Here is a 24,826-nt window from a genome sequence, read left to right on the forward strand (position 1 = left end):
ACATGTTTGTATCCTGAATCACAATGAGCAATATACTTACTGAGAATTGGAAAAACACTGATGCACGTTATAAAGAAATACTGGCTTTGCCAAAGAAACTAGCACATATAATTTGCATCTTGTCCAAGAACGCATCCATCTGTCCACATCCATCTGGCTTGTCCTGATGAAGCCAAGGGAAATAGGACCAGAGTCCGAGACTTGTGATTCACAGCTGTGATTCACTGCTCACCACAAGAACTAGAACTTCAACCGAATGCGGACACCAGGGACTGGTGCACACAGACCTCATTTACCAATACACACACCGAGAAAGATCATGATCTTAGTTTCACAGCCAGGGCCTACTCTTCAATTCGGCAGGTAATGCCACCTGCCCACGCCCACAGCCAGAAAGTGCCAGCGTGGCAATAAACCCCTGCGAACTTGACCGCACCCTGCGTGCCCTGGGCTGGGATTCAGAACCCGGTGCATCGCCACGGATGTTCCCGCGATGGGCTCCTTGGGAACGACAGGGAGGGGCTCTCAGATGACCGTGCCCCGCCTAAGGAAAATGCCACAGTGGACACCTCACTGTTGAAGGGATTCCAAGCACTAGAATGAAAATATTTGGAAGTCGTGCTCTCCCAGCTGAGCGCGCTGCCAGACTGCGCATGTGCGCTGTATGCAAAGGGACAAAAGGTCGCATCTGGGAAGATCTTTGATAGCACCGGACGCCCTGGTTCTGACGTTTGCATTACCTGCTGCCGGCCGGTCAAAGGCCACACCAGGAAGGCCCAGGAACCCACTCATCAGGGTAGGAGTGCTGACGAGTGTCTTAAAGGGACTCCGAGGACTCGTGTGATAACGAGTCAGAGCACTAAGCTGAAACTGTAGTCCACGTGCTGACCCATTAAGCATACAGGCAGATTCAAGAACAGAATCTGTTTTGTGCCCAGTGTTGGTGGAACTATATTCTCCCCTGTGAGGATTCTGTTTTTCTCTTGCGAGAATCTCTGGGTGGGTGAGGGGGGTCCAAAAACTTTGTGAATAATGATTGCACAACTCTCCTCGACATGACCCGGCTGTGGAATTGTATGACACGTGGGTGATGTGCCTATAGAACTCTTTCAAAAGTAGTTGAATACCAAAAACAAAAGTTGGTGGAGAAATCCCATTGCTTTTGAATGCCATTTCCCATGAACTTTGTGAAATACCTAAGTGTTATGACAACTGGGGAAAAAAAAGCCTTGCCTATTTTGTTACCATGAAGAATCACACTGCAGCCATATTAAGTGGCATAATCACTGTTGTGCCTTATTTTTTTGCAAACAGGAGGATCCCCTTTCGAAAGATGCACAATGAAACACACCACAAAGCAAGCACAACCAAACTCGCGGCCACTGCATGGACCTGACTCCCTGGTCCCTATGGAACTGCTGGCGTCCTCAGACCGTGACCTTTAGGGGAGTGGGCAGCCGCCTCTTTCTCCCGAGGAGCTGGTCAGGCAGTAGCCCAGCCATGTCTCTCCTTAACGTTATAATCCAAACTTGATAGTTAATTTACCATTCCAATACACTTCCTGAGGATGCTCCAGATACTGAAGTCGTTTCTGGAAAACATAGGAGAGGGCAAGCTTGTCCTGAAAAAGAGAAAGAAGAAGGAGTTAGTGTTGATGCCTTTGACTTTGGGAAGGAAAAAACCCTGTGATTATTATGTGAGCCACAGCCACCGGAGGCCAGAGAAGCATCACAGACGGGGGTTGCACTTGTTCACAGATTTGCGGCGGACCCTGAAAGCTTCATAGACACTCACTTGCCCCCATGTCGTATTTCTTTCATTTGAATTCCCTGAACCTCATGAGAACAGGAGTTCTGGTAGCACAGTGGCTACGCATTGGGTAGTTTACCATAAGATCAGCAGTTCGAACTACCAGCTGCTCCGCAGGAGAAAGATGAGGCTTTCTACTCCCATAGAGTCTCAGAAACTCCCACAGGTAGTTTTACTCTGTCCGATAGGGTCACTATTGGAACTGACTTGATGGCAGTGAGTAAGCACCTCATGAGGCATAGCAGAGCTCTAGCCTTAGTGTAAGTTGTTTGTTTGGATCATCTTAAAGGTACGTGATCCCTCCATGTGATGGTCTATCTGACTCTGTTATTTAGGCTCCCAGCACACTGAGTATGTTTTGAATTCCGGCCCTTACTAAATCATCTCACTCCCCCACTGAATGATGGTTCCATGTCGAATTCTCAGGTGTCATGCAGAAGACCTAGGTTCAATTCCCGGCCAATGCACCTTATGCATAGCCACCAGGTGCTTGTCAGTGGGGGGTTGCCAATTGATCTGCCAGTGAACAGTCTGATGGACTGCTCAGACTCACTGGATCAGACTAAGATGGACTAGAAGAAAGTATATGGTCTGCTTCCCCCTTGCCAGAAAAAAACAAAAAGCAAAGCAAGGCTCGGCAGCCCCCTGGCAACGAAACCTTTTGTACCACAGCCGGTCATCTAGAATAAAGTATAGGTAGCTGCTTTTCCAGCATCCCAAAAGCATTCCAGTGGCCCCCACTCGGGGCAGCAGGGCCAACTTTGGGAAACACTCACCATTAAGTTGATGCCAACTCATAATGACTACAGACCAGGCTAGAACTGCCCCTGTGAATCCCTGAGTTGATCTTGAAACCTGGAGTTGAAACTGTACCCTGAAGTCATCTTTATACTAAGTATCCTATTAGCCCAACGAGTAAACAAGGCCACCCTTCAGTATTGCATGACTTAAAACAAACAAACAAAATTATTAAAGACCAAATGGTCAACAGTTATTTTAAAGCTTAGATGAGAAGGACGGTGTGCAGGGGGATTAAGTAAACGGAAGTGAAACAACGAGAACAGAACCAAAGTGCTGACACAATTTGAAGACTCTAACCAGTGTCACTGGTCATTAGCACAGGAAGTAAGCACTGGGAGATCTGCTGTGTGGATTCTTCAGGGAGACGGAGAGTGGGATCGAGAGGGAGAGGGCCACCCTTCAGAGTAAAACTGCTCTGGCTCTTTTCTCTGTTTTACCTAAGGACACACACTGTTCACTTGGCAGATTTGTCATCTCAGCCATCTGCCAAGTAAGTGACCACAGAGGGTACTTAACTCACACTGTCTCCACTCTCCAAGACAACCAGTCTTCTGTGACTCCCTGTCACTCGCAACCATTTACATCTGCAGTACGGTTTCAGAGAGGGGTGTAAGCTGCCCTTTCCATCGCCTGCCTCTGAAATGCAGCTTCCTGAAGACTGAGCCAAAGGCTGCGGATTCCCTAACGCACACCTCACATTACTCCACAGCAGCGGAGTATTTTTTAATTTATTTTTTGGCGACAACAATGCACACTTTATTATTGATGTACCTTAATGTACTTTCTTGAAGATTTGAAGTAGCATGAGTAAACAACACTTAACAAGATGTTAACTGATCACAATAGTAGTCTTATTACATAATATTAAATAATAATAAGAACCCTGCTCCTCTAAAATAAAAAAGGAAATGTCACTATTAACTAGGTCTTAGACTCTAATTCATGAGACACGCTATGCCAACATATGTCTTCTTGATTCTCTTCCTATAACAATAAAAATATACCAAAATCCAAAAATATTTTCCCCAAAAGAGTAATTAATCATGTTTGTAAATTAGGAGAGTAGTAAATTAGGAGATTGTAAATTAGAAGAGTTTTCTTAGGGCTTAGTAATATTGCCATATTCATTTTCAACAAGAATATTACATCATTGAGGCTTGAAACTAATTTTTTTGATAAAAAATTTGTTTGACAAACTGATAACTATGAAATTATATGAAAAATTAGTAATAAGATTATTTAGCTGTCTGAAATCAATACCTTTAACAAATTTCATACTACATTACTTTGTTATTTACTATCAGGTCTCTACATCTCTTTTTTTAAAATCATTTTATTGGGGGCTCGGACAACACTTATCACAATCCACACATATATCCATTGTGTCAAGCACATGTGTACATTTGTTGCCATCATTATTCTCAAAACGTTTGCTTTCTACTTGAGCCCTTGATATCAGCTCCTCTCATTTTAATTTTTAATAGGCTATGATTCTGATTACAGGGCTATTTTGGAGTCAAGAGAGCAGAAGATAAGAGATTCAAGCTCTGTGATTATTTTTAGTTTCGCAGTCACCCAGGATGGCCAGCCAATACCTCCACCAGGTAACAGCCTATGCGCCTGGGTATGCATGTCACTTCACAGCATGGATGATCTAGTCTAGAACATAACCGGAGAGCAGGAGGGGGCAAGCACTGTGAAGGCCCACAGCTGTCACTAACCCCTGTGGTTTTCCAGTATAGGACACGCAGTGCCAAACTCAGCTCCCACACAAACCACTCTGGGAGCAGAAACCACTTAGATGCTGCAAGAGAACACTGGCTGCAGGAGAAATCCCCAATGCAGGAGCTGTGGTCTGCGACACGACCGAGGCAGTGGCCACAGTGTAAGACAGCAGTAGGAGGCGGCTGCCGAGTGGGGCAGGTGCGGCCTCAGGCTGCCAGCAGGCAGGCCAGAAGCCAGAGGGCCACCCCTCAGGGCAGTTCCGTCAGGGTTGGGCTAGGGCTGGCAGTTGGATCCAGGTGGCATGCTGGAGGAACTTGTGCAACCCCACGCAGGAGGCTGACGTGGAGGCCAGGGAAAGGGTGTTTGGGAATCATCTTTTAAGGGCAATGGCTGAAGGGAATTTGTAGTCCAGAAGAGAAAAATATATACACTAGAGGTCGGGGAACAGTGGGCAGGAGAGCAGTCTGGAGTGTGTGTGTGTGTGTGGGGTGGGGGTGGGGGCCAGGAGCAGGGAGCGTGGGACTAGTCACCTATCCATGGCCCCACCCTGCTCAGGCCCTGGGCTCTTTCACCGGACACCTATCTCTAACAGTCCATCATCAGCTGTCTGTTCGCTGCCACGACCTGGGACAAGGCCGCGTAGCGAATAGGCGTGCTTGTTGAAGGACCTTTGGAATGTATTAGGTCTTGGAGCTCTCATGATCTCTTTCATACAGTATTTGATTTATTCTGAGGCATTCCAGAGATTAGAAAATTACAAGTAAAGCTGTCTTGCAATTAAAAATAAAAATGCGTAGGGAGGGATCCAACAGCAGCGGGCTCTCCTGGCACAGAACATGCCCCAGAGCTGGGGGGCTAGGGCATGCCGCACAGGGCATGGGGCAGCCCCAGCACAGAGGATTGTTTGACCCCCAGAATCACAGGTGTGGAGGCTGAACAACCGTGCGAGCCTCAGAGGTCAGGCTAGACTTCGAAGAACCAAAATAACAAACAAACAAAGAGCCAATAAAGTTTACTTCCATGATATATTCTATTTGATCCAATATAGCCGAGACGTTAAATTTCAACAGATGTCGGCAGGTCATGCCAGTCCTGCATCATAGCAGCCCCGTGGACTACAGAAGGAACTCCGCCCAGTTCCACGCCACCCTCACAACTGTGGTGGCATTTGAGCCCATTGTCACAGCCAGTGTGTCAATCACACTCATCAAGGGTCTTCCTCTTTTTTGCTGTCCCTCTGCTTCACCAAGCAGGATGTCCTTCTACGGGGACTGTCTCTCCTGACCACTGTCCAAGTATGTCAGACAATGTCTTGCCAATCTTGTCTCTAAGGAGCATCTGGCTGTATTTCTTCCAAGAAAGCGTTGTTTGTTTTCTGGGTGGTCCATGGTGCTTCCAATATTCCTTGAACGACAGTTCCCGGCATCAAGTCCTTGGTCTTCCTAATTCAATGTCCAACTTTCACAGGCACAGCACGTGATTTCAACAGAGTTAAAATGAAAAAATTATGAATTCTTTCCATTCTTGTTCCATCTTGAAGTCTTCAAAAGCTAGGATGTATTTCCCACTTAGAACACAGCTCAACACGGCGGCTGACTTGTCGCGCAGTTAAAAGTGAACTCCAGTCTCATTAAAACAGTACAGCTATGTTAAATCGAAAACGCTTAGCCAGGGCTTTAGTTTCAAAATGAAAGGAGAAGTCCGGGGTCCCAATCCATTGCACTGGCCATGAGTCAGGTGCCCACACACCCCAGGTGGTTGGTAGCTGGCTTATCAGAAGTATGGAATCACCAAGATGACATCTGCCAATGAGACAACTGTACTGCTCTAGATTCTGGGAGCTGGTCCAATGACAGGAGTCTAGAGATCATGAAAAGGAGCCCTGGTGGCACAGAGGTTAAGCGCTGGGCTGCTGATAGATCAGTTGTTCAAACCCATGAACCTCGCCAAGCCAGGTAAAACCTGGGACCTGCTCTCGTAAAACTGCTGCTGCTGTGAGGTGCCACTGAGCCCCCTCCAGCTCCCCCACCCTGTGTACCACGGAACCACCAACGGCCCGGTCCTGCCCCAGCCTCACCAGCGTGGTGTGAGCCCACTGCTGCTGCCGGCGTGTCCATGCGTCTGGTGGGGGAGCTTTCTGTTTCTTTCTTTCTTTTCTTTCCCCCCCTTTCTGCTGCTTGCATCGCTGACAGCCTGGGCAACCCAACAGGGCAGTCCTGCTCTGTGGGACAGTGTTGCTAGGGAATGAGGGCGCCCTCAGCAAGTGGGCCAATGAGAGGCCAGGCAGCCGCTAGGCCCAGTCCCCGCAGAACACGCGAAACCTCTGCCCTGCTTTGGGAGGAAGAGGGAAGAGGGCAAACAGCTTTTCATGTTCATGTTTACATGGGTAGTAGATTTAATATTCGAGAAAACAACCGGCTGTGGCAGACCGATGTTGATGTTCTTACCTGTTCTCATTCCCCACAAAGAAAACACCAAACGACTCTCCTAGTGCTGCCGGGGGAGGCGCCGCTACTGTGCCCGCCAGGAACAACCAACCCACGGGCAGCTGTCAGACCCGGCAGGCTGAGAGCACAGATGAATGATTCTCTGCCCCTGGAGTCAAAACTGAGAGCCATTATCCTGGATTCTAGGCTTCCGTTTTCTCTTCACACAGAGCAGAAACACCCTGTACCAGGAGCCAGAGGCGTCGTCCCGGTGCCGTTTCAACCAGGCCCAGGGCCTGCTGCACACCCATTCGAGCACACAGCACTGGTGTGTCCAAGGAGGAGCTGCCCCTGGGGGTGGGGGGCGCCTCTGCCTGCTCCAGGCTGGGGCACACAGACCCCAAGCCCCAAAGTCATTCCGCATGTTTGGCTAACAGTGAGTGCCCTTCAGCATGGAAAAGAGAAAAAAACGTGCAGTCAAAAGAGTTCACCCACCCCTCCATCAAACAACAACAAAAACTCCTTAAGATGTTTGGCTACAGGAACTTCTAAACAGGAGTTCAGCTTTGCTTAGGCCACTGCCATCGAGTCAATTCTGACTCCCAGAGACCCTGCACGGTGAGCAGCTTAAAGAATCAACCAACGCCTCGCCAGGGTTCCTTCTCAGTCAGGCCAACCAAGAACTGCACTTCCTGCTCGTGAGTCCGTGCTGGCTCCCAGAGACCCTGCAGGACAGGAGGCGCCTGCCCCTGGGAGTCCCCAAGACCGTGCATCTCCACAGGGGCAGGGAGCCTCACTTTTCTCCTGCGGAGTGGCTCGGGGGCTCCAGGGGCTGGCTTTGCAGCTAGCAACCCAGTTCCCAATGCTCTAGGCCACAGGGCTCCTTGCCCAGTGTCACAGGGCCGGGCTAAACCACATGGATTGCAGGGCCCCTTTTCACCGACCTGCTGGGCACCATGCCACGACCTTTCTGTGCTCCATCCAACAAGGTAAACAGAGAGCACGGTGTGCTCACAGAGACCCCGAGGGGAAATCTATATATACATATACATATATGTATGATTACAAAGCAACCAAATCAGCTGCCATGAAATTGATTCTGGCTCATGGTAACCACATGAATGTTGGAGGAGAGCTGTGCTTCGTGGGGTTTTTCAGTGGCGATCTGGGTATGTATGTGCTACTGAACTCAGCCTCCTTCCTGGGCATATGTATGAAAGGATGGTGGAATGGGTGCCGGTGCTGTGCTGCAGGCTCCTGCTACTGCCTGTCTATAACCAGGTCACATGTCCAAGCCACTACACAGGTCTCCACTTCGTACACAATTCTTACTGCTCTGGAAGCTAGAGCTGTGTAAGAAATGCCACACCTAGGCCAGTCAGAACCTCTGGGAAGAAGGGCTTTTCTTACCTGCATATCAGTTGTTTAAAAAATCAGTTAAAGCTTGCTGTCTTTATAAAGATCAAACAAAGAAGGATAAAAATGTATGGTCTTGGCCGATGTTGCTTCTCAATTTCTAAGAGCTCTTTGTATTCCATCGTTGTTTGCTTCACCAGCTCCACTGCAGAGGATTTTACCCACATCTACCACTGTTTGCCTGATTCTATTTATAGCATCAATTGCCAAACCAAATGCCCCAAACCACAAGATACACTGTCATGGTAATCTGCATGTGAAATATTGAATGAACGGCTACCCTTCAACATTTTCACTGCAGACTAGACAAAAATCTCTCTGTCGTTCTATTAATAGTCACTTCAGAAGAAAGAAAAGAGAGCGATAAATCTCTTCATTCACAAATTGAAGTTTTATATCAAGACGCAAACAACAATTACAAAAACAACAATAAAACCTTCTCAAGTATGTACCAAATAGCAGTACACAAAACTTACCGAGTCTCTGGAAATGAAGCTTCATTTATTTATCTACCCATCAATTAAAAAAATCTTTTAAAGTTTGTTGATGCTATAAAGCCCAAACATATGAAGATAAAAACATTCACAGTGGTTTTTGAAGCTGTTTTCAATAAACTCATTGCCCTCGGGTCAATGCCTCCTCACAGTGACCCTGTAGGACAGGGTAGAGGGGCTCTTGTGAGTTTCTAAGACTATAACTCTTTATGGGAGTAGAAAGCCTCATCTTTCTCCTATGGTGTGACTGGTGGTTTCGAACAGCTGGCTATGCCATTGGCAGCCTAACGTGTAACCACTATGTTACCAGGGCTACTTTTTGAAGCTGCTAATCCTTCTATTTGGAGCTGCTAGTCTTTCTTTGTAGGAGTTCTGGTAGTGTAGTGGTTATGAGTTGGGCTGCGATCCACATGGTCAGCAGTTCAAAACCACCAGCAGTTCCTTGGGAGAAAGACTGGTAGAAATACTCCTGAACAGTTACAGTCTCAGAAACCCACGGGGTCACAATGAGACAACAGGGGCTCAATGCAGTGAATCATATACAAGCATACACATACATACACACTTACACGTATAGATCTTTAAGAATTTGTTTCCACTTATTCACTTTGGACTACATGTGCCTATAAGATTTTCATGACCTTACATGAGAGTGGGACAAGAGGAAAGTAAAAGGAAAGAGAGGAAAGAACTAGAAGGCAAAGGACATTTATAGAGGTCTGAATACAGGCATGTACATATGTAAATATATTTATATATAATTATAGTGAAATAGGTCTATGTACATATATTTATATGTTAAGTATTAAGGTAGCAAACAGACATTGGTCCTCCACTCAAGCCCTCTCTCAAAACAAGAACACTTTGTTCTAATAACCTGGCATTTTGTGATGCTCACCTCCCGACACAGGATTGCTGAAGACAAAATGGGTGCATAGGCAAATACGGTGAAGAAAGCTGATGGTGCCCGGCTATCAAAAGATAGAGCATCTGGGTTCTTAAAGGCTTGAAGGTAAACAAGTGGCCATCTAGTGCAGAAGCAACAAAGCCCACATGGAAGAAGCATACCAGTCTGTGTGATTATGAGGTGTTGATGGGATCAGATATCAGGCATCAAAGACCCAGAACAAAAAATCATATCAATGTGAATGAGGGAGAGTGTGGAGTAGAGACCCAAAGTCCATCTGTAGACAATTGGACATTCCCTTACAGAAGGGTCACAAGGAAGAGATGAGACAGTCTGGGTGCAGTATAGCACTGATGAAACATGCAACTTTCCTTTAGCTCTTTAATGCTTCCTCCCCGCCACTATCATGAATGCAATTCTACCTTACAAATCTGGTTAGACCAGAGCATGTACACTGGTACAGATAAGAGCTGGAAACACAGGGAATCCTGGACAGATAAACCCCTTAGGGCCAATAATGAGAGAAGCAATACCAGGAGGGTAAGGGGAAGGTAGGGGAGAAATGGGGAACCGATCACAATGATCTATATATAACTCCCTTCCAGGACAACAGAAAAGTGGGTGAAGGGAGACAGCAGATGGTGTAAGACATGAAAAAAAAAATTATCAAGGGTTCATGAGTAAAGGAGGATGCAGGAGGGAGGGAGGGGAAAAATGAGGAGCTGATACCAAGGGCTCAAGTAGAAAGAAAATGTTTTGAAAATGACAATGGCAACATATGTACAAATGTGCTTGACACCCTGGATGAATGTATGGATTGTGATAAGAGCTGTGTGAGCCATCAATAAAATGATTTAAAAAACCCAAAAGATTTTCATGACTTCTACCCATATTGTAGTTAGGGGCTGTTGAGCCAGTTTGGACGCATGGGGCTCTCTGCACCACAAAACCAAACACTGCCTGGTGCGGCTCCAGCATCATAGTTGCTGTTACGTTTGCGCTTACTGTCTTAACCACTGTGCCAACACACTGACACCTTATATAAAAGGGTCTGCAGGGGGCAGAACTTGTTCTGTTAGTTGTTCAGCTCTCTTTCTTCCAAGCTGAGAAGCAGACGACACAAAGGTTTTAGATACTTGTCCTAGTCCCCCTAAGAAGACGAGGGTCTTAAAGTATGGGTCCTGAATGGATTTGCTTGGGGTTCTCGGTGGGGATCAGACATCCAAGAGGCCCGAGAAGACGTTTGAAACTGCACACATGGCCTGTCCTGGCCCCAGCCCTTCCCAAGAACTTCTGAGTCAGGAACACAGTCCCCATTAAGGCATGACGAGCACTCCGGGAGGCGCTGTATGGTAGCAGGGCCCCTTCCTTTGCGGTCATAGAAGAGTTTGTTGGCTTTCTCTGTTTTCATGTGATGTGGCAGAGTGAAAGTGTTAGGCCAATTCAGCCCAAGTGACATTTTTCATTCTATACAAGTGATGAAACTGAGCATAATACGAACTCCCAAATTCCATTGTACTGGGTTCTAAACATGCCGCTGTCGTTATGAACTGGCATTGAACCCTGGCCCTGTCTTCAGACTTGAGTCTGCTTCTGTCCTGAATATAGCCTAGGGTTGCGACTTTCAGCATGAGTCCTCTGTTCAAGCTTCCCTTTGACCCCCAGGTTGGGGAACACCTCAAGTTCACTGTCCAGTAGGGGACAGGCTCTGAAAGTGATTCCAGTGTATGGACATAAAACTCTGAGGTTCCCTGGCTCCCTATATTCCACACTTTCCCCATCTTCCCTCTCTCCACTCATTCTCTCATTATGTTTCCTACATATCTTTCGTGGGCTGCACACTGCCCTGAGGTTAGGGATGGTATCCTGGTTCCCTCTAGAACCCCCTTGATCACTCATGATCCAAAACAGAAGTAAGCATCTAAGAAAATAACTTCATCAAGAAGAAGCAGCCTATAATGTATTTATAACTATCACATTGAAAATTGGATTGCAGGTGTACATATGTACGCTTATGTATTATGTAAGCATACATATGTGGGCATATCTGTTGGAAGATACTCGATAGCACCACTCTTCCTGACTAGCACACATCTTCTCTTCTCTCTCCAATTTTTTCTTTCTAACCCCAATGAGGATAGTTTATATCAAAGCATCTTGAATTCCTGCTGTACTACTGATATTTACTAAACACCTCAAACAGTCTTCCAAGTTAGGAGGCTCTTGGAAATAAACTGAAAAATAAAACTACATTCATAAAATTGAGAATGCTATTAAAGCATTTTAGTAAAACAAATTACCGTAGTAGCAAGGCATTTTATTTCATTTTCAAAAAGGATGTATGGTATTAGGTTGTATGGTATTATTTGAAACAATCTTCACATAACCACCTGGAATACAGTTCCCAAGAGTCTTCCAGAAAGAAAGATTGAAAAGACACATGTGTGGAAAAGCCTAGCAGTCTCACCAGTGTAAGCCTCCCTTACTTACAGTCTTCTGAGAAGTACGAGATTCCTCCTCAGCTGGGAATCCACCAGCCCACACTCTGTCCCCTCCTGCCCCAGACTGGACACGGAGAACCACAGATAATACAACTCATTTTCCATCGGAACTGACAAGAGTGTCAGCAAACACGCTCGTTTGCCTACCACTCATTTCCCGAGAACACACGGGTGGTGGTTCCAGGTTGACTTGGTTAAAGGCTAACCCCCACTAGATCCAAGCATGGTTGAACTCAGAGTGAGCAGCGCAGAACCTGCAACCCAGCAGCTCCGCAACAAGTGCTGCTGAGGGAAGTGCTCCGCCAGCTGGGTTTCTATGCATGAAGGAGCTACGCGGGGTAAACAGCTTAAACACAGAACATTAACAACATAAAGCAATTCTTCTGCAGTAACAGCAATGGCAAAGGATACTTGCTTATTTTGAATGAACGAAAATGTTGTTACATAATTTTGGATGATTTAAAAATAGCTTTCATTCTTATGTTGTTTTCATCAAAAGACACCATGGAAGAATGTGCAGAACATGGGCCATCACTGACAGAGTGGGACCAGAGAGCACTAAGGGCAATAGAGGAGCCCTGGTGGCGTTGTGGTTGGTGCGTTGGGCTGCTAACTGCAAGCTCAGCAGTTCGAAACTTCCAGTGGCTCTGCAGGAGAAAGATGAGGCTTTCTAGTCCTGTAAAGATTTACAGTCTCTGAAACTCACAGGGACAGTTTTAGTCTGTCTTCTAGGACCACCCTGAGTCCGAATGGCTGTGACTGTGAGAAGGGCAATGGTGAAGAGCCTGGCAGCCTACTTGCCAGTTGATGTGATGCTGGACCAAGTCACTTAACGTCCCCACACCTTAGTCTCATCAGTGTGAGAATGAGAAGACCAACAGCACATGCCCCAGAAAGTTCACCTGAAGCTGGCAGTCTGTCAAGCACTGAGCACCCTCCCTGGCACACAGTCTGACAATATACTCAGCCCATGTTAACAGCTATGAACCAGCCCCAGGGAACAATGACTGGACCACGGGAACACAGACTCTTCATACACCTCTGATAAAGAAGGATGCTGACACACGCGCCTATAGCCTCATCTGGAGGCTTCTGCCTGGTGAGGCCAGCAGCCATCAGATGGGTACACTGATGCTATTTACATATGCAAAGAAGATCAAATGTGCCAACTTTCAAAAATCATCCAGAGGCCATAAAGCTTCATTTTTTAGTGGCAAGCACTCATGGAAGAAATCATAGTGGGATAAAATAAATTTACTGAAATACATTAAATGTTAGTATCTAAGTCGAGGCATTCGTCGCTTCAAATGTGAAATCAATGTAGGTGTTACAGGTGCTATAGCATCACAGCAGTGTCTGGTTAGTAATACTCACTTATGCAATACGGTCCTCTAAGATTACCACGCCCTGGAAAATTAATTTTTTTATTGCTGAACTCTCTCTCTCTCTCTCTCTCTCTCTCTTTCTTTTTTTTTTGCTGTACTGTTCTTGCCAAAATACTTAAACCAGATTTAGGAGCAATAAAATTTTCCTAAAATTAGATTGTCTGATGTTTGTACAACTCTATGGCTATACTAAAGATGGTTCAGTTGTACATTTTAAAATGGCAAATTTTATGGTCTGTGAATTGTGTGGTAATTTAGCTGTTATTAAAGAACAATTTTACATTGCTCCTTTTGGGATAAAAAATTTAACAGAGAGAGAGTGGACTGCATCCTGGCCCACTCAGCCCTGTCGACATACCTGCTTGGAGCAGCCAGTGCACAGAGAGGGCCACCGAGCTGGCCCCGCCAGGAGACACTACGTCCCCTCACTGACCCACAGCGCTATGGGGGATGGCACTGGAGACACAGCGTGGGAACTGTTCCTGGTCTGAACCCCTCACACATTGGGGCGAAACATGAAGGGAGCACACAAGAACAGCAAGGGGAGTGAGGCAACGAAGTCCCTGAGGAATCCCGAAAATAGACTTCGGACTCTGGGGGCGGCAGGGCTTGGCACCTCCTGAGACTCCATCAGGAAACATTCACAAGGGTCAGCAGAGAGGCCTGGAATTATTTATAGGCCTTTTTTCCTCTTCTTTTTTTCTTTTTCTGATGTCTATCTATATAAGATAGGCAGGATAAACAATCTCGAGGAGAAAACAATGGGACTGACAGTTCTGGGGGACATGGAAAGGGAGATGGGGGAAAGAGGGGAGTCAACAAACCCAGGGACAAGAGAACAATAAGTGATCTAAAATTGGTGGCGAGGAGGGCATAGAATGCCTGGTGGGGTTTGATCAAATGCAGTGTAGACAAGAGGAATTACTGAGAGCCGAATGAAGGCCAAGCATGATAGTGGGACAGGAGGAAAGTAAAAGGAAATAGAGGAAAGAACTAGGAGACAAGGGGTACTTATAGAGATATAAATATAGGCACATACATATGTAAATATATTAATATATTAGGATAGGGATACAGGTCTATGTACATATATTTATACGTTAAGTATTAAGACAGCTGCTCGACACTGGGCCTCTACTCAAGCCCTTCCTCAAAACAAGAACACTTTGTTCTAAAAACCTGGAATTCTGTGATGCTCACCTTCCCAACTTGATTGCTGAAGACAAATGGGTGCTTAAGCAAATGTGGTGAAGAAAGCTGATGGTGCCCAGCTATTAAAAGGTGTAGCATCAGGGGTCCTCAAGGCTTTAAGTTAAACAAGAGGCCAGCTAATAGGGAAGTAACAAAGCCCATATGGAAGAAGCACATCAGCCTTTGTGATCATAGAAATATTGACAGGATCATGGATCAGGCATCAGAAGACCAAAAACAATCAGAATGATGCGAATGTGGGGGTTCGGAGCGGAGACCCAAAGTCCATCTGTAGACAATTGGACATCTCCTCACAGAAGGGTCACAAGGAAGGGATGAGTCAGCCAGGGTGCAGGATAGCATTGGTGAAATACACAACATTCCTATAGTTCTTTAATGCTCCCCACTTTAAAAGGAACTTAAACCTTTTAAAGAGGGTAACCAAATATGAGTGGGTACCAAAAAAAAACAATCCAGAATTACACACTGCCCACCCCCCGAAAGCTATGTAAATTTTTTTTACAAAACAACCTCATTACTTTCAAAGTACTCTCCATCACACTTAATACATTTGTCAAATCTACGATTCCATTCTTGGAAACATTTTTCTAACTCATCTGTTTGGATGGCTGACAGCACCTATCTCATTTTTTCCTCACTTCTATGTCATGAAATTACTGTCCTTTCATGTCCCTCTGCATTCTCAGAAACAAAAATAAGTCACACAGAGTGAGGTCAGGTGAGTAAGATGCGTGTGGCAAGAGAGGCTTGCTGGTTTTTGCCAAAAACTGGTGCACTGAGATGGCTGCGTGAGCAGGTTCACTGTCGTGGTGGCGAAACCAGTCCTCTGTCTGCCACAAATCAGGCCCTTTTTGTCGCACCCTGTTACACAATCTTTTCAGAACCTCTACATAGAAAGCTTGGTGAACAGTCTGACCCGGTGGAACAAACTCCAAATGCATCATCCCCCTCACATCAGCAGGCCTTTTTACTGTTGTTTGTTCTTTTCAGACGCCCTCCGACACACTACCGAGATTCTAAGAATAGAGGCTTATGGACATTTTTTATTTCAGGTAGCTCTTCCTGCCTTCCTTGGTAAGGTATACTTGGTCATACACCCATATGGCTCATATAGATTTAACTCTGATGGGTAGTTGAGAAATGGACTGAGTGATAACACAGTGAGTGAAAGATCATCAACTCAGTAGAGTGAACAAGCAGGACTCAAGCAGGACAGCAGTGCTTACGGGGCACTGGCATTTGATCATAAAATGACTGGTTGACAGCCTGGTCATTAAACAAATATTGAACTCTGAGACTACTTGGCGCCAGGTCCCTTCAACAGGCTGGGCTATTCAGTGAACGAGAGAGTCAAACATGAAAAGCAAGTCAGTTACAGGGTCCTTTAAGTGGTTTCAAGCACTGATGGAGAAGAGTAAAGCCGGGGATGGGGATAAGACGTGCTGGAAGAAAGAGTTTACCATCTTAAATGGGGGCTTACGAAAGCTCACCCCTAAAATCCATTCAAGTGAAGTCTGAGAGACATAGTTTCCGTAGCCAGTTAAGCAGATACAAGAGAAGCCGGCTCCGCAGAGAAGATGTAGCGCTGACTGGTCTTTGGTTTACACACACAGCGCTCAGGGGCGAGGTCGAGTTGTCAGCATACAGGCAGTGTTGAGGTCATGAAATGCAGGGCACCACTGAAGGAGTGAGGATTTACTTACTGGGTCCACTAAAGGCACCCAGCCCCATGTGGACTCAGTAGCTATACAGCTCCCAGACACAGAGCAAGGGGCGTTGGTATTCATGGGAGAGGTCCCGGAGTTGTCTACATACAGGCAGTGTTTAACAAGTTACATTTTAACCATCCAGTGCTGAGGAAACAAAAAGAAACGGTCGCATCAGCAGAATGGGGTATTGATATAAAGGCAGACAAATAGATCATAGAATGGCAAGTCCACAAGTAGCCCCACAAACATGCGGCCCGTTGATTTGACAAAGGCACCACATCCAAATACCTAACTCATCGTCTTCCAGTCAATTCTGAGACTCAGAGCCCCTCCGGGTAGAGCAGCACTGGCACCGTGGGTTTGAGACTGGACAGCTGTACGGGGCAGAAAGGCATCGACTCAGTGCCAGTGAGGTGGGTGTTTGGAGTCAATAGTAAGTAATACCAGCAAAAGTGCTCAAAACCATTAAGGAAATGCAAATTAAATGGATTCCTCAAGTCATCGTAACCACCAAACACCAAATGCTGGGGACGATGTGGAGTCACTAATATGCTCACACACTGCTGCTGGGAGCGGAAAATGCCCGGTGCCTTTGGAAAAGGCATAGTAACATCGTGTGAGGCTAAGCATAGACCCTACTCTCCTATGAAGCAACAACTCCCTTGTCCATAACCATGACAGTGAAACACATCAATAGAACGATCATTTACAGCAATGTGACTTTCCTAATCACACTAACCTAGAACCACCCCAAATGTCTATCAACAGTGCAGATAGCTTTGCTCAGATTCAGCAATAAAAAGGGTGAATTGTGATGTATACAATCAGGATGCATCTCACAAGCACCTGGTTCAGTGACCAAAGCCAGATTCCAAAGGGTACATGCTTTATGACTGCATTCACAATGCAGTTCAAAAACAGACAAGAGTAATCACTGTGACAGGGATCCCAACACTGGGGCCTGACTGGACGAATTTGGAGGGAACTTTCTGGAATGATGGAAAAGTTCTATATCTTCAATGACATGTTAGTTACATGGGCATATGCATTTGGCAGACCTGATTAAATTATATATTTAAAATTGGTTGATACAAATCAACACTTCTCAGATTTTTGGTTTCAAGATCAATGTCCACTCTAAAAAGTTACTAAGGACACAAAGGAAAAGTGTTTGTTTTTAATGTGTTATATCAACTGCTACTTACTGTAGTATAAATAAATACCGAGAATATACCTTTTTAACTTATGAATCAACTTCATAATGGAACAATAACATACATTAATTGGAGGAGAACAATGAGGCTTTCGGTTCCTGGGTCCTACGCTGTCCTACAGGGATACTATGAGTTGAAATCAACCCCATGACAGTGAGTGTTAAAAAGATACATGCTAACATAAATAATGCTTTTAGAAATGAAAAACAAGTCAATTTTCCACAACAAAAAATAGACTTAATTACAACAACGGTACTGCTTCACATTTTTGTCTTCTCTTTAACAGAAGCTTGCTGATTCCCCTAACTGTTTCTTCATTTAATCTGCCTCACACTCACGTGGTCTGGAAGACTCCAGTGGGACGTTCATGAGAATGATAATGAGAAAAGGAAAATGGCTTTGAAATACTGTGAAAATTGCTTTAACCATGTAATCTTCTAAAGGGCTTGGGGGACAGCACAAGGGTCTGCAGACCACACTTTAGAGAACCCTGGCATAGACTGCCAAGGTACACTGCGCATGCGATTAGGAAACTTCAAAACAGGGCCATTGAAAAAAGCATTCACTCACCATTATCCTGGCTGAATTCCCACGATATGACTGACTCTGAGAATCGGTCAACAACATACTCGAGACCACTAAGAGTTATTTCTGTTTCAAGATGCTATTTCATTTCTGGATTCTGCTTTCATGTTTTAAAGAACCCACCCTTCTTCAATTAAGTCAATTTACAGATCTTTGAAGGCCATGCGTAAGATAACATTCAACAATTCTGGCTCAAACTCATCTTTAGTAGTCTGATTGGCTTAAACATGGATGGGTATAATTTTCATATCATCTTCCCATTTACATCTGAAAGTATCACTCATTTCTTTGGCCGTGCAACTCCAAAGAATTTCAGTGCTACAAGTTGATGCAATCTGATTTTCTTACTGAAAATTACATTAAGAGGCAAGCAGGGAAGTATAATCTGCCCTCCCAAACTGGTAAGATTTGACAAGGCTTAAAACTATTATTATTTCTTCATTATTAATCGTATTAATCAGCATTTTATTTATAATGTAGTAGACACAAGATTGTCAAAGGCATCTTACATATGAAACATCTGATAGTTTTAATATACTGAAAGTAATATGATTAAATGGGTCTTAAAAACAGACGACTTATTTACTCCTCGGCTTGCAGGGCTCATACTGTATAGTAGCTCTCTTCTTAGTCGCAGGTTTTGAATTCAGACACAAAGTTCTCGGTGTGGGCAGGATGATGCCATTCTGAAACCGAGTGTAAACAGGCTCAGTCGGCCAGAGCTGAACAGGAAGGATATGGGGTTAAATGACGGATGGAAACCTGCTCCTAGACATCTTGGACCAAAAATAGCTTCCCGTCTTAGAAGCAGGTCAGAACAAGTCTGAGATGAGAGCTACAAGATTCGTCATATGGCTTCCTAGTTATGTATCTAAAAAAAACAAATCCCAAACCAACCAACCAAACACAACTGGAATGTCCTAGCTCCTATTTTTAGCTTACTGTGAGGATTTCTGGAACCATGGTGGCATTAGTGGTTCCTCACTGGGCTGCTAATCGCAGGCTCAGCAGTTCAAAACCACCAGCCACTCTATGGGAGAAAGAAGAAGCTTTCTACTCCCTGAAAGAATTACAGCTGCAGAATCCCCCAAGGGCAGCTCCAACCTACTGAGTCACTATGCATTGGAACAGTCTCGCCAGCACTGAGTTTCTGAGTTTATATTAAGAAGTGGCTCATCTCAGAACTGGAATGCTAGCCTCCATGGGGCGGGCGGTGAGAGACGGGGCATGATCCTAGTTCTCTACTAGACTGTAGATCTATCTGCATCAGAGGGAAATGGCTCATCCTCAAAATGCAGCACTGGAACCAAGTCGCAATTACTAGACTGTATGTGACCTGGAACAAAATCGCTGACAGACGTTTGGTCCTCAAACAAAGGCCTGGGCACTATGCAAAAACAAACAAACAAACAAACAACCCCCAAACAAAAACAACAACAAAAACATGAAGTTCAAGAGAACGAGGAAAGCAAAGATGGACTGAACTTTGAAGGTCCAGCAATTTGCCTCCTCCCTGTTTCTGCGCTTCCCAGCGGACTTCCGACCGTTCCTTTGTGCACTCCTCGGCAGTCCAAATGTATCAGCGCTGGACTACGAGCCACAAGACGGTGTTGGAATCTTCCTGAAGGTGTCTTAAGAGACAGACATGGGATCTTCTTCCAAAAGTCACAGCCTTGAAAACCTTCCGGAACAAATCTACACTCGAGGTAACCAAGAGTCGGGAACGACCGGCAATGCTCCCCTTAATAAGGGTTCATGCCCAGGGGCAGCGGAGCCCAATCCACCGACCCCACGTTAGAGAGGAAAGGTGAGGGATGGTTTCTTAGATGGTGACCCCGTGGAGATCCCAACACTCTCACAGGCTGTCTTAACGGTCCCTCTGGGGATCAGAATATAAGGAGTGTGTATGCTCTTACACTGGAAAGTACACCCTGGGGCAGCCATCTGTACTTTTCCAGGTGCTGATATGACTCACGCCACAAGATCATCACTAGAAGTCAGGTGACCCTAACAATCAGAATGAAGTGCAGGAGCTGTGGGTGTGATTCGTTAGTCCGGGTAGACTAGAGAAAAGAATCTGGAAACACTCATAAGTGTATAAGAAAGCGCTTTGTATAAAAGAGCAATCAATATTGAGAAAACATCCCAGCCCAGTCCAGATCAAGTCCTAAGTGCGATATTGGCCCATCTGTCTGATACCAGTCTATAAAGTCCTCTTCAGACTCACGCAACACCTGCAATGATGCCAAATGCAGGAAGATCACAGGCCAGTGAGTGGAAAGTCTTGTGGATCCAGTGGTGGTGGCAGCATCTCAGCACTGGCATGGGACTCCACGTGGCTCCTCCAGCTCCAGGGCTCTGGCTGTCACCTGAGATCCTCCATCTGACTTGTCAACAGGAAGGTGAAGCAGAGAAAGTGTGTGTGTTTCAGGGAGGAAGACAGGAGTTCCCAGAATCCTCAAGAGAAAACCATGTCCACAAAGAGGCATGATTGGCTATGACCTGCTTGACAGGCTAGACTCCACCCCTTTGCTCAAGCTGACAGTTGATGTAACTGCCACGTGTGATGCTCAGGCCATCTTTGTAGATGTATTGACCCCCAGGCAGAATGATCCACATAGCTGCTTTAAGCAATACAGAAGGCTATAAACACTACAGAGGCCCCCTTAAGGAACAGAACACGGAGTAAGCTAGGTCCGTGCTGGATGATAGTACTTTAACAGATGACAATGACCGACCAGATATAACAGAACCAATGTTGTGGTCTGCCATAGCTACTTCCACAGCCTAATTTAACTTTTTAAGTGACCTGAGATGCTTTTTTCCTGCTTAACGTCAGAGAGAGAGCATTTCTAGGGCGATCTGAATCTCTCTCCTTCCTGCTCTCTGACACATGATACCTCCCTGATGCTCTGGAGAAGGACATCACAGATGCTCTTTGCCCTTCTAATTCCTTTGAGCACAGTGAGAGCCTTCAGAGGGACAGCTTTTCCATTTTCCTGAAGAACCTGTCTTCTGCTAAGAAAGTTGACACTCTCTTTTTATATTTGAGCTTACATTAGTGGAAGGCTGGGACTTATAGTTGGAGCCCTGGTGGCATAGTGGTTACACGTTGGGCTGTGATCTGCATGGTTGGTAGTTTGAAACCACCAGCAGCTCCTGGGGTGAAAGACTGGGCTTTCTACTCCCATAAACAGTTACAGTCTCGGAAACCCACAGGGGGGTCCCTATGGGTCAGCACTGACTGGATAGCAGTGAGATGATGACCATGGGTTTCTAGAAGGAGCCCTAAATAGAAGGAGTCTCACAGAGATTTAGCCTCACTGGGTTCTTTCTGACCTGTGACTTGTTGTCAGGTGCCATTGAGTCGGCTCCTTGCCACTTGATGCGTCGTGAATAGCGAGCCCATGAACAACAGGCAGACACACTGCACGGTCCTGTGCCATCCTCACAACTGTTCCGATGCCTGAGCCCGTTGGTGCAGCCCCTGTGCCAATCCATCTTGTTAAGGGCCTGCCTCTTTTTGGCTGACTTTACCAAACATGATGTCCTTCTCCAGAGACTGATGTCTCCTGGCAATATGTCCAAAGTATATAAGACGACATCTTGCCATCCTTGCTTCTAAGGAGTACCCTGGCCTGACTTCTCTAACACAGATGGGTTTGTAGCAATCCGTGGTACATTCAATATTCATTCCCAGAACCACAATTCAAATGCCTCCACTCTTTGGCAGTCTTCCTTATTCCATGCCCCACTTCCACATGCGTAGGAGGTGATGGAGAGCACCACGACCATGGACTAGCAACGTAAGAATCTACTCTCTGGCAGAGTGTGCTTGCCGCCCCAGGGAGGGGCACTCTCACCCTCAGGGTCTTGCCTGGGCGTGCCCTGGATGGAAATGGTAGTACCAGTGTCTCGGGGTCATGAGTCATACCTCTGACCACAGAATTTAGAGACCCCAGAACCTATCCTTTATAACCTATAGTCCTTTATAATCTTTAGTCCTGTATGTGTCCCATTTGTGGTCCCTTTCCTACCTGTTTTTGATGAATCAATCTGCCACCCTTGATTTAGTGACAAAGTCCTGTGTTTTCTATGCTTTGTAATTTAGCCAGGTGGCTTTGAGTCCCTCAGGCACCATGAAGGCTCATGCTGATGGTCTCTCATCGGAATGACGTGTTGCTGACTTTTATTTTGTCTTTGTTCTATTGAAGACTTACGAAAGTGGTCTCTGGAGAATATATTTGAATTTGGGGCCTCCTTTTCCCTAGAACATCCTAAAATACACAATCAGATCCAAGTCAGGATATCTGGCCTTCTGAGGTTGCTTTGTTATTGATGTCAATCAGATCCCGAAGGAAAATGTAGGAAGAAGGGGCTGCCTGTCACTGTTTCAACCAAAGACAGAGAGCAGGTTGATTCAAGAAGCTCTTCAGTTTGTTTTGCAAGCACAAAACAGGTGGAAACAGTGGGGTTTGCTACCTCCAAACTGCTTTGGAAACCACGCAAGTTTTATACCCAAACTACGTGATAAAAAGCAGGTTGTGCAATGATCACAGGAAACAATTAATACCCCGAACTATGAAACGAGCAGGTTTTGCAATGGTCACAGGACACAATGATCAGTGCATTCATGTTTCAAAGGGGTACAGAGATCAGGAGTGCAATATTTCCCAGCCCACCATCTCGTGAAGCACCATGTCCCACGGCTTATCTAAAAGGGGGTGCTTCTTCATGCCTGGCTACCTGTTTCTAATGGCCTTGAGTACTGCATCCCTAAATTAGAAGACTAAGCTACAGATTATAAGCTTAAAAGGAATTATTGCTACAAGGGAGGGGGTGGTGCCGGCGCCAACCGAAAACTCCAGTTTGGATTTCTATCAAACTAAATCTTAAATGACGTGTATTTCTATTTTTTTAAATTAACATCAGGCTAACACACACACACACACACACAACTTAATCAAAAATAGACAAAGGTTAGTTTTTTCTAACATTAAAAGAACAGGTAGCTGTTAGGGGTAGGAGGTTTTTTCCCCCCATTAAAAACTACTGCAGATTATCGGAGAGTAATTTTTTTTCCTAAGGATTTTTTTAAGGAGAGCAAATGTTTAAAATCTTGACTGTTTAAAATTGGCACACATCTTCCTGTGCATGTATTCTTTGGCATGGTTATGCGAATGCAGTTGGGCATGGCTAAAGGCTCAGAGGACAGAATCCTTATCAATTGTCATCTGAAGAGTGCTCAGCCTTTTGCCAACAATATACAGGTGCTTAATCAATGCTTTGGGGGCTATGATGCGAATGCTATACAAATTATTACATAAAAGAAACAAACTTAACCGCCCAAATTCAAGGGCAGGACGGCCTACCTTCAATTCTAGAACATGGAGCTGTTTGTCTAGGTCTGAGTCTACATTTTAAGAACAGAAAGGGTCTAGGGCAGTGTTTCCCAACATGAATGATACTGCCCCCTATTAATACTCCCCCAACCAGGGGCCGGGTGCTGCAAAAACAGATACCTACACTTTATTGTGGATTATGGGCTAGAGCAGGCGTCCTCAAACTGCGGCCCACTGAGGACATTTATCCAGGCCACCGGGTGTTTTTTCCCCATTTTATTTTTCACTTCAAAATAAGATATGTGCAGTGTGCATAGGAATCTGTTCATTGTTTTTTTTTTATAGTCCGGCCCTCCAATGGGTCTGAGAGACAGTGAACTGGTCCCTGTTTAAAAAGTTTGAGGACCCCTGGTCTAGAGAATAAACAACTACATTTTGTCTCTGTCTGAAGGATCACAAATCTTTAGTGGACAATGAAGATGGCAAGGTGTGGTAGTTACTGCTGTACACACTATTGTAGAAAGCTCTGGAGATGAAGCCGAAATAGCACCACCAGAAGACAGCACGGGGCTCTAGTTCTTGGTATTCAGAGCTTTTGTGGAGTAGCCTGTTGTTTTGCACGAACCACGGTGCTCCAATGGTTAAGTGCCCAGCTGCGAATTGAGAGGTGAGTGGTTCAAACCAACCAACCAGCCACTCCCTTGGAGGAAACAACTGGGAAACTGTCCCTTTGTGAATTAGTATTTGGTAACTCTGTAGGGTAGCTCTACTCCAACAAGTAGGGTCAAGAGGAATCGGAAGTGATTAGACAGTACACATTTTAAAGAGCCCCGGTGGTGCAGTGGTTAAAGCACTCAGTTGCGAACTAAAAGGTAGTGATTTGCCTCCACTAGCCACTCTGTGAGAAAAGATGTGGCTGTCTGCAACTGTTAGGGCTCACAGCCTTGGCAACCTCAGGAGGCAGTCCTGCTCTATGCTCGAGAGTCACTCTGATTTGGACTTGACTGAACAGCTGGGGGGGTCAGTTTTCGGCATGCTCATTCTAGAGCAGAAGTGGAGGCATGGGGAGAAAATGAAATGCACTACTGTATACAAAAATTCCTGGGGCGAGGACCATGTAATATGGCAGGGACCAGATCAAATACAGGGATACACCCGGTAGACAACTAAAAAGGAGGTGGGGAAGGGGAAAAAAATAATAAAGAAATGGGTAGCGGGGGCACAGGGCACTAACCCACCCAAGGGGAGGGTATTGTTTATATCTCCACAGGGAAAGAGGGACCAGACTTCAACCCAGTGC

At 45.5% G+C, this 24,826-nt stretch overlaps 1 protein-coding gene across 2 annotated transcripts in view; it reads right to left on the reverse strand.

Moving 5' to 3' along the window:
- The window catches only part of OSBPL1A (oxysterol binding protein like 1A), a 244,562-nt gene that overhangs the window by 30,120 nt on the left and 189,616 nt on the right, over nucleotides 1–24,826 (reverse strand). For both annotated transcript variants that reach the window (XM_004702913.3, XM_045296123.1), the window contains one exon: nucleotides 1,546–1,621. In XM_004702913.3, coding sequence (XP_004702970.1) covers nucleotides 1,546–1,621 — 76 coding nt within the window. The remainder of the gene's footprint in view (nucleotides 1–1,545; nucleotides 1,622–24,826) is intronic.

This window comes from Echinops telfairi, unplaced genomic scaffold (assembly GCF_000313985.2).
Source record: "Echinops telfairi isolate 266 unplaced genomic scaffold, ASM31398v2 ScPeMD7_7400;HRSCAF=8409, whole genome shotgun sequence".
NCBI classification, from domain to species: Eukaryota; Metazoa; Chordata; class Mammalia; order Afrosoricida; family Tenrecidae; genus Echinops; species Echinops telfairi.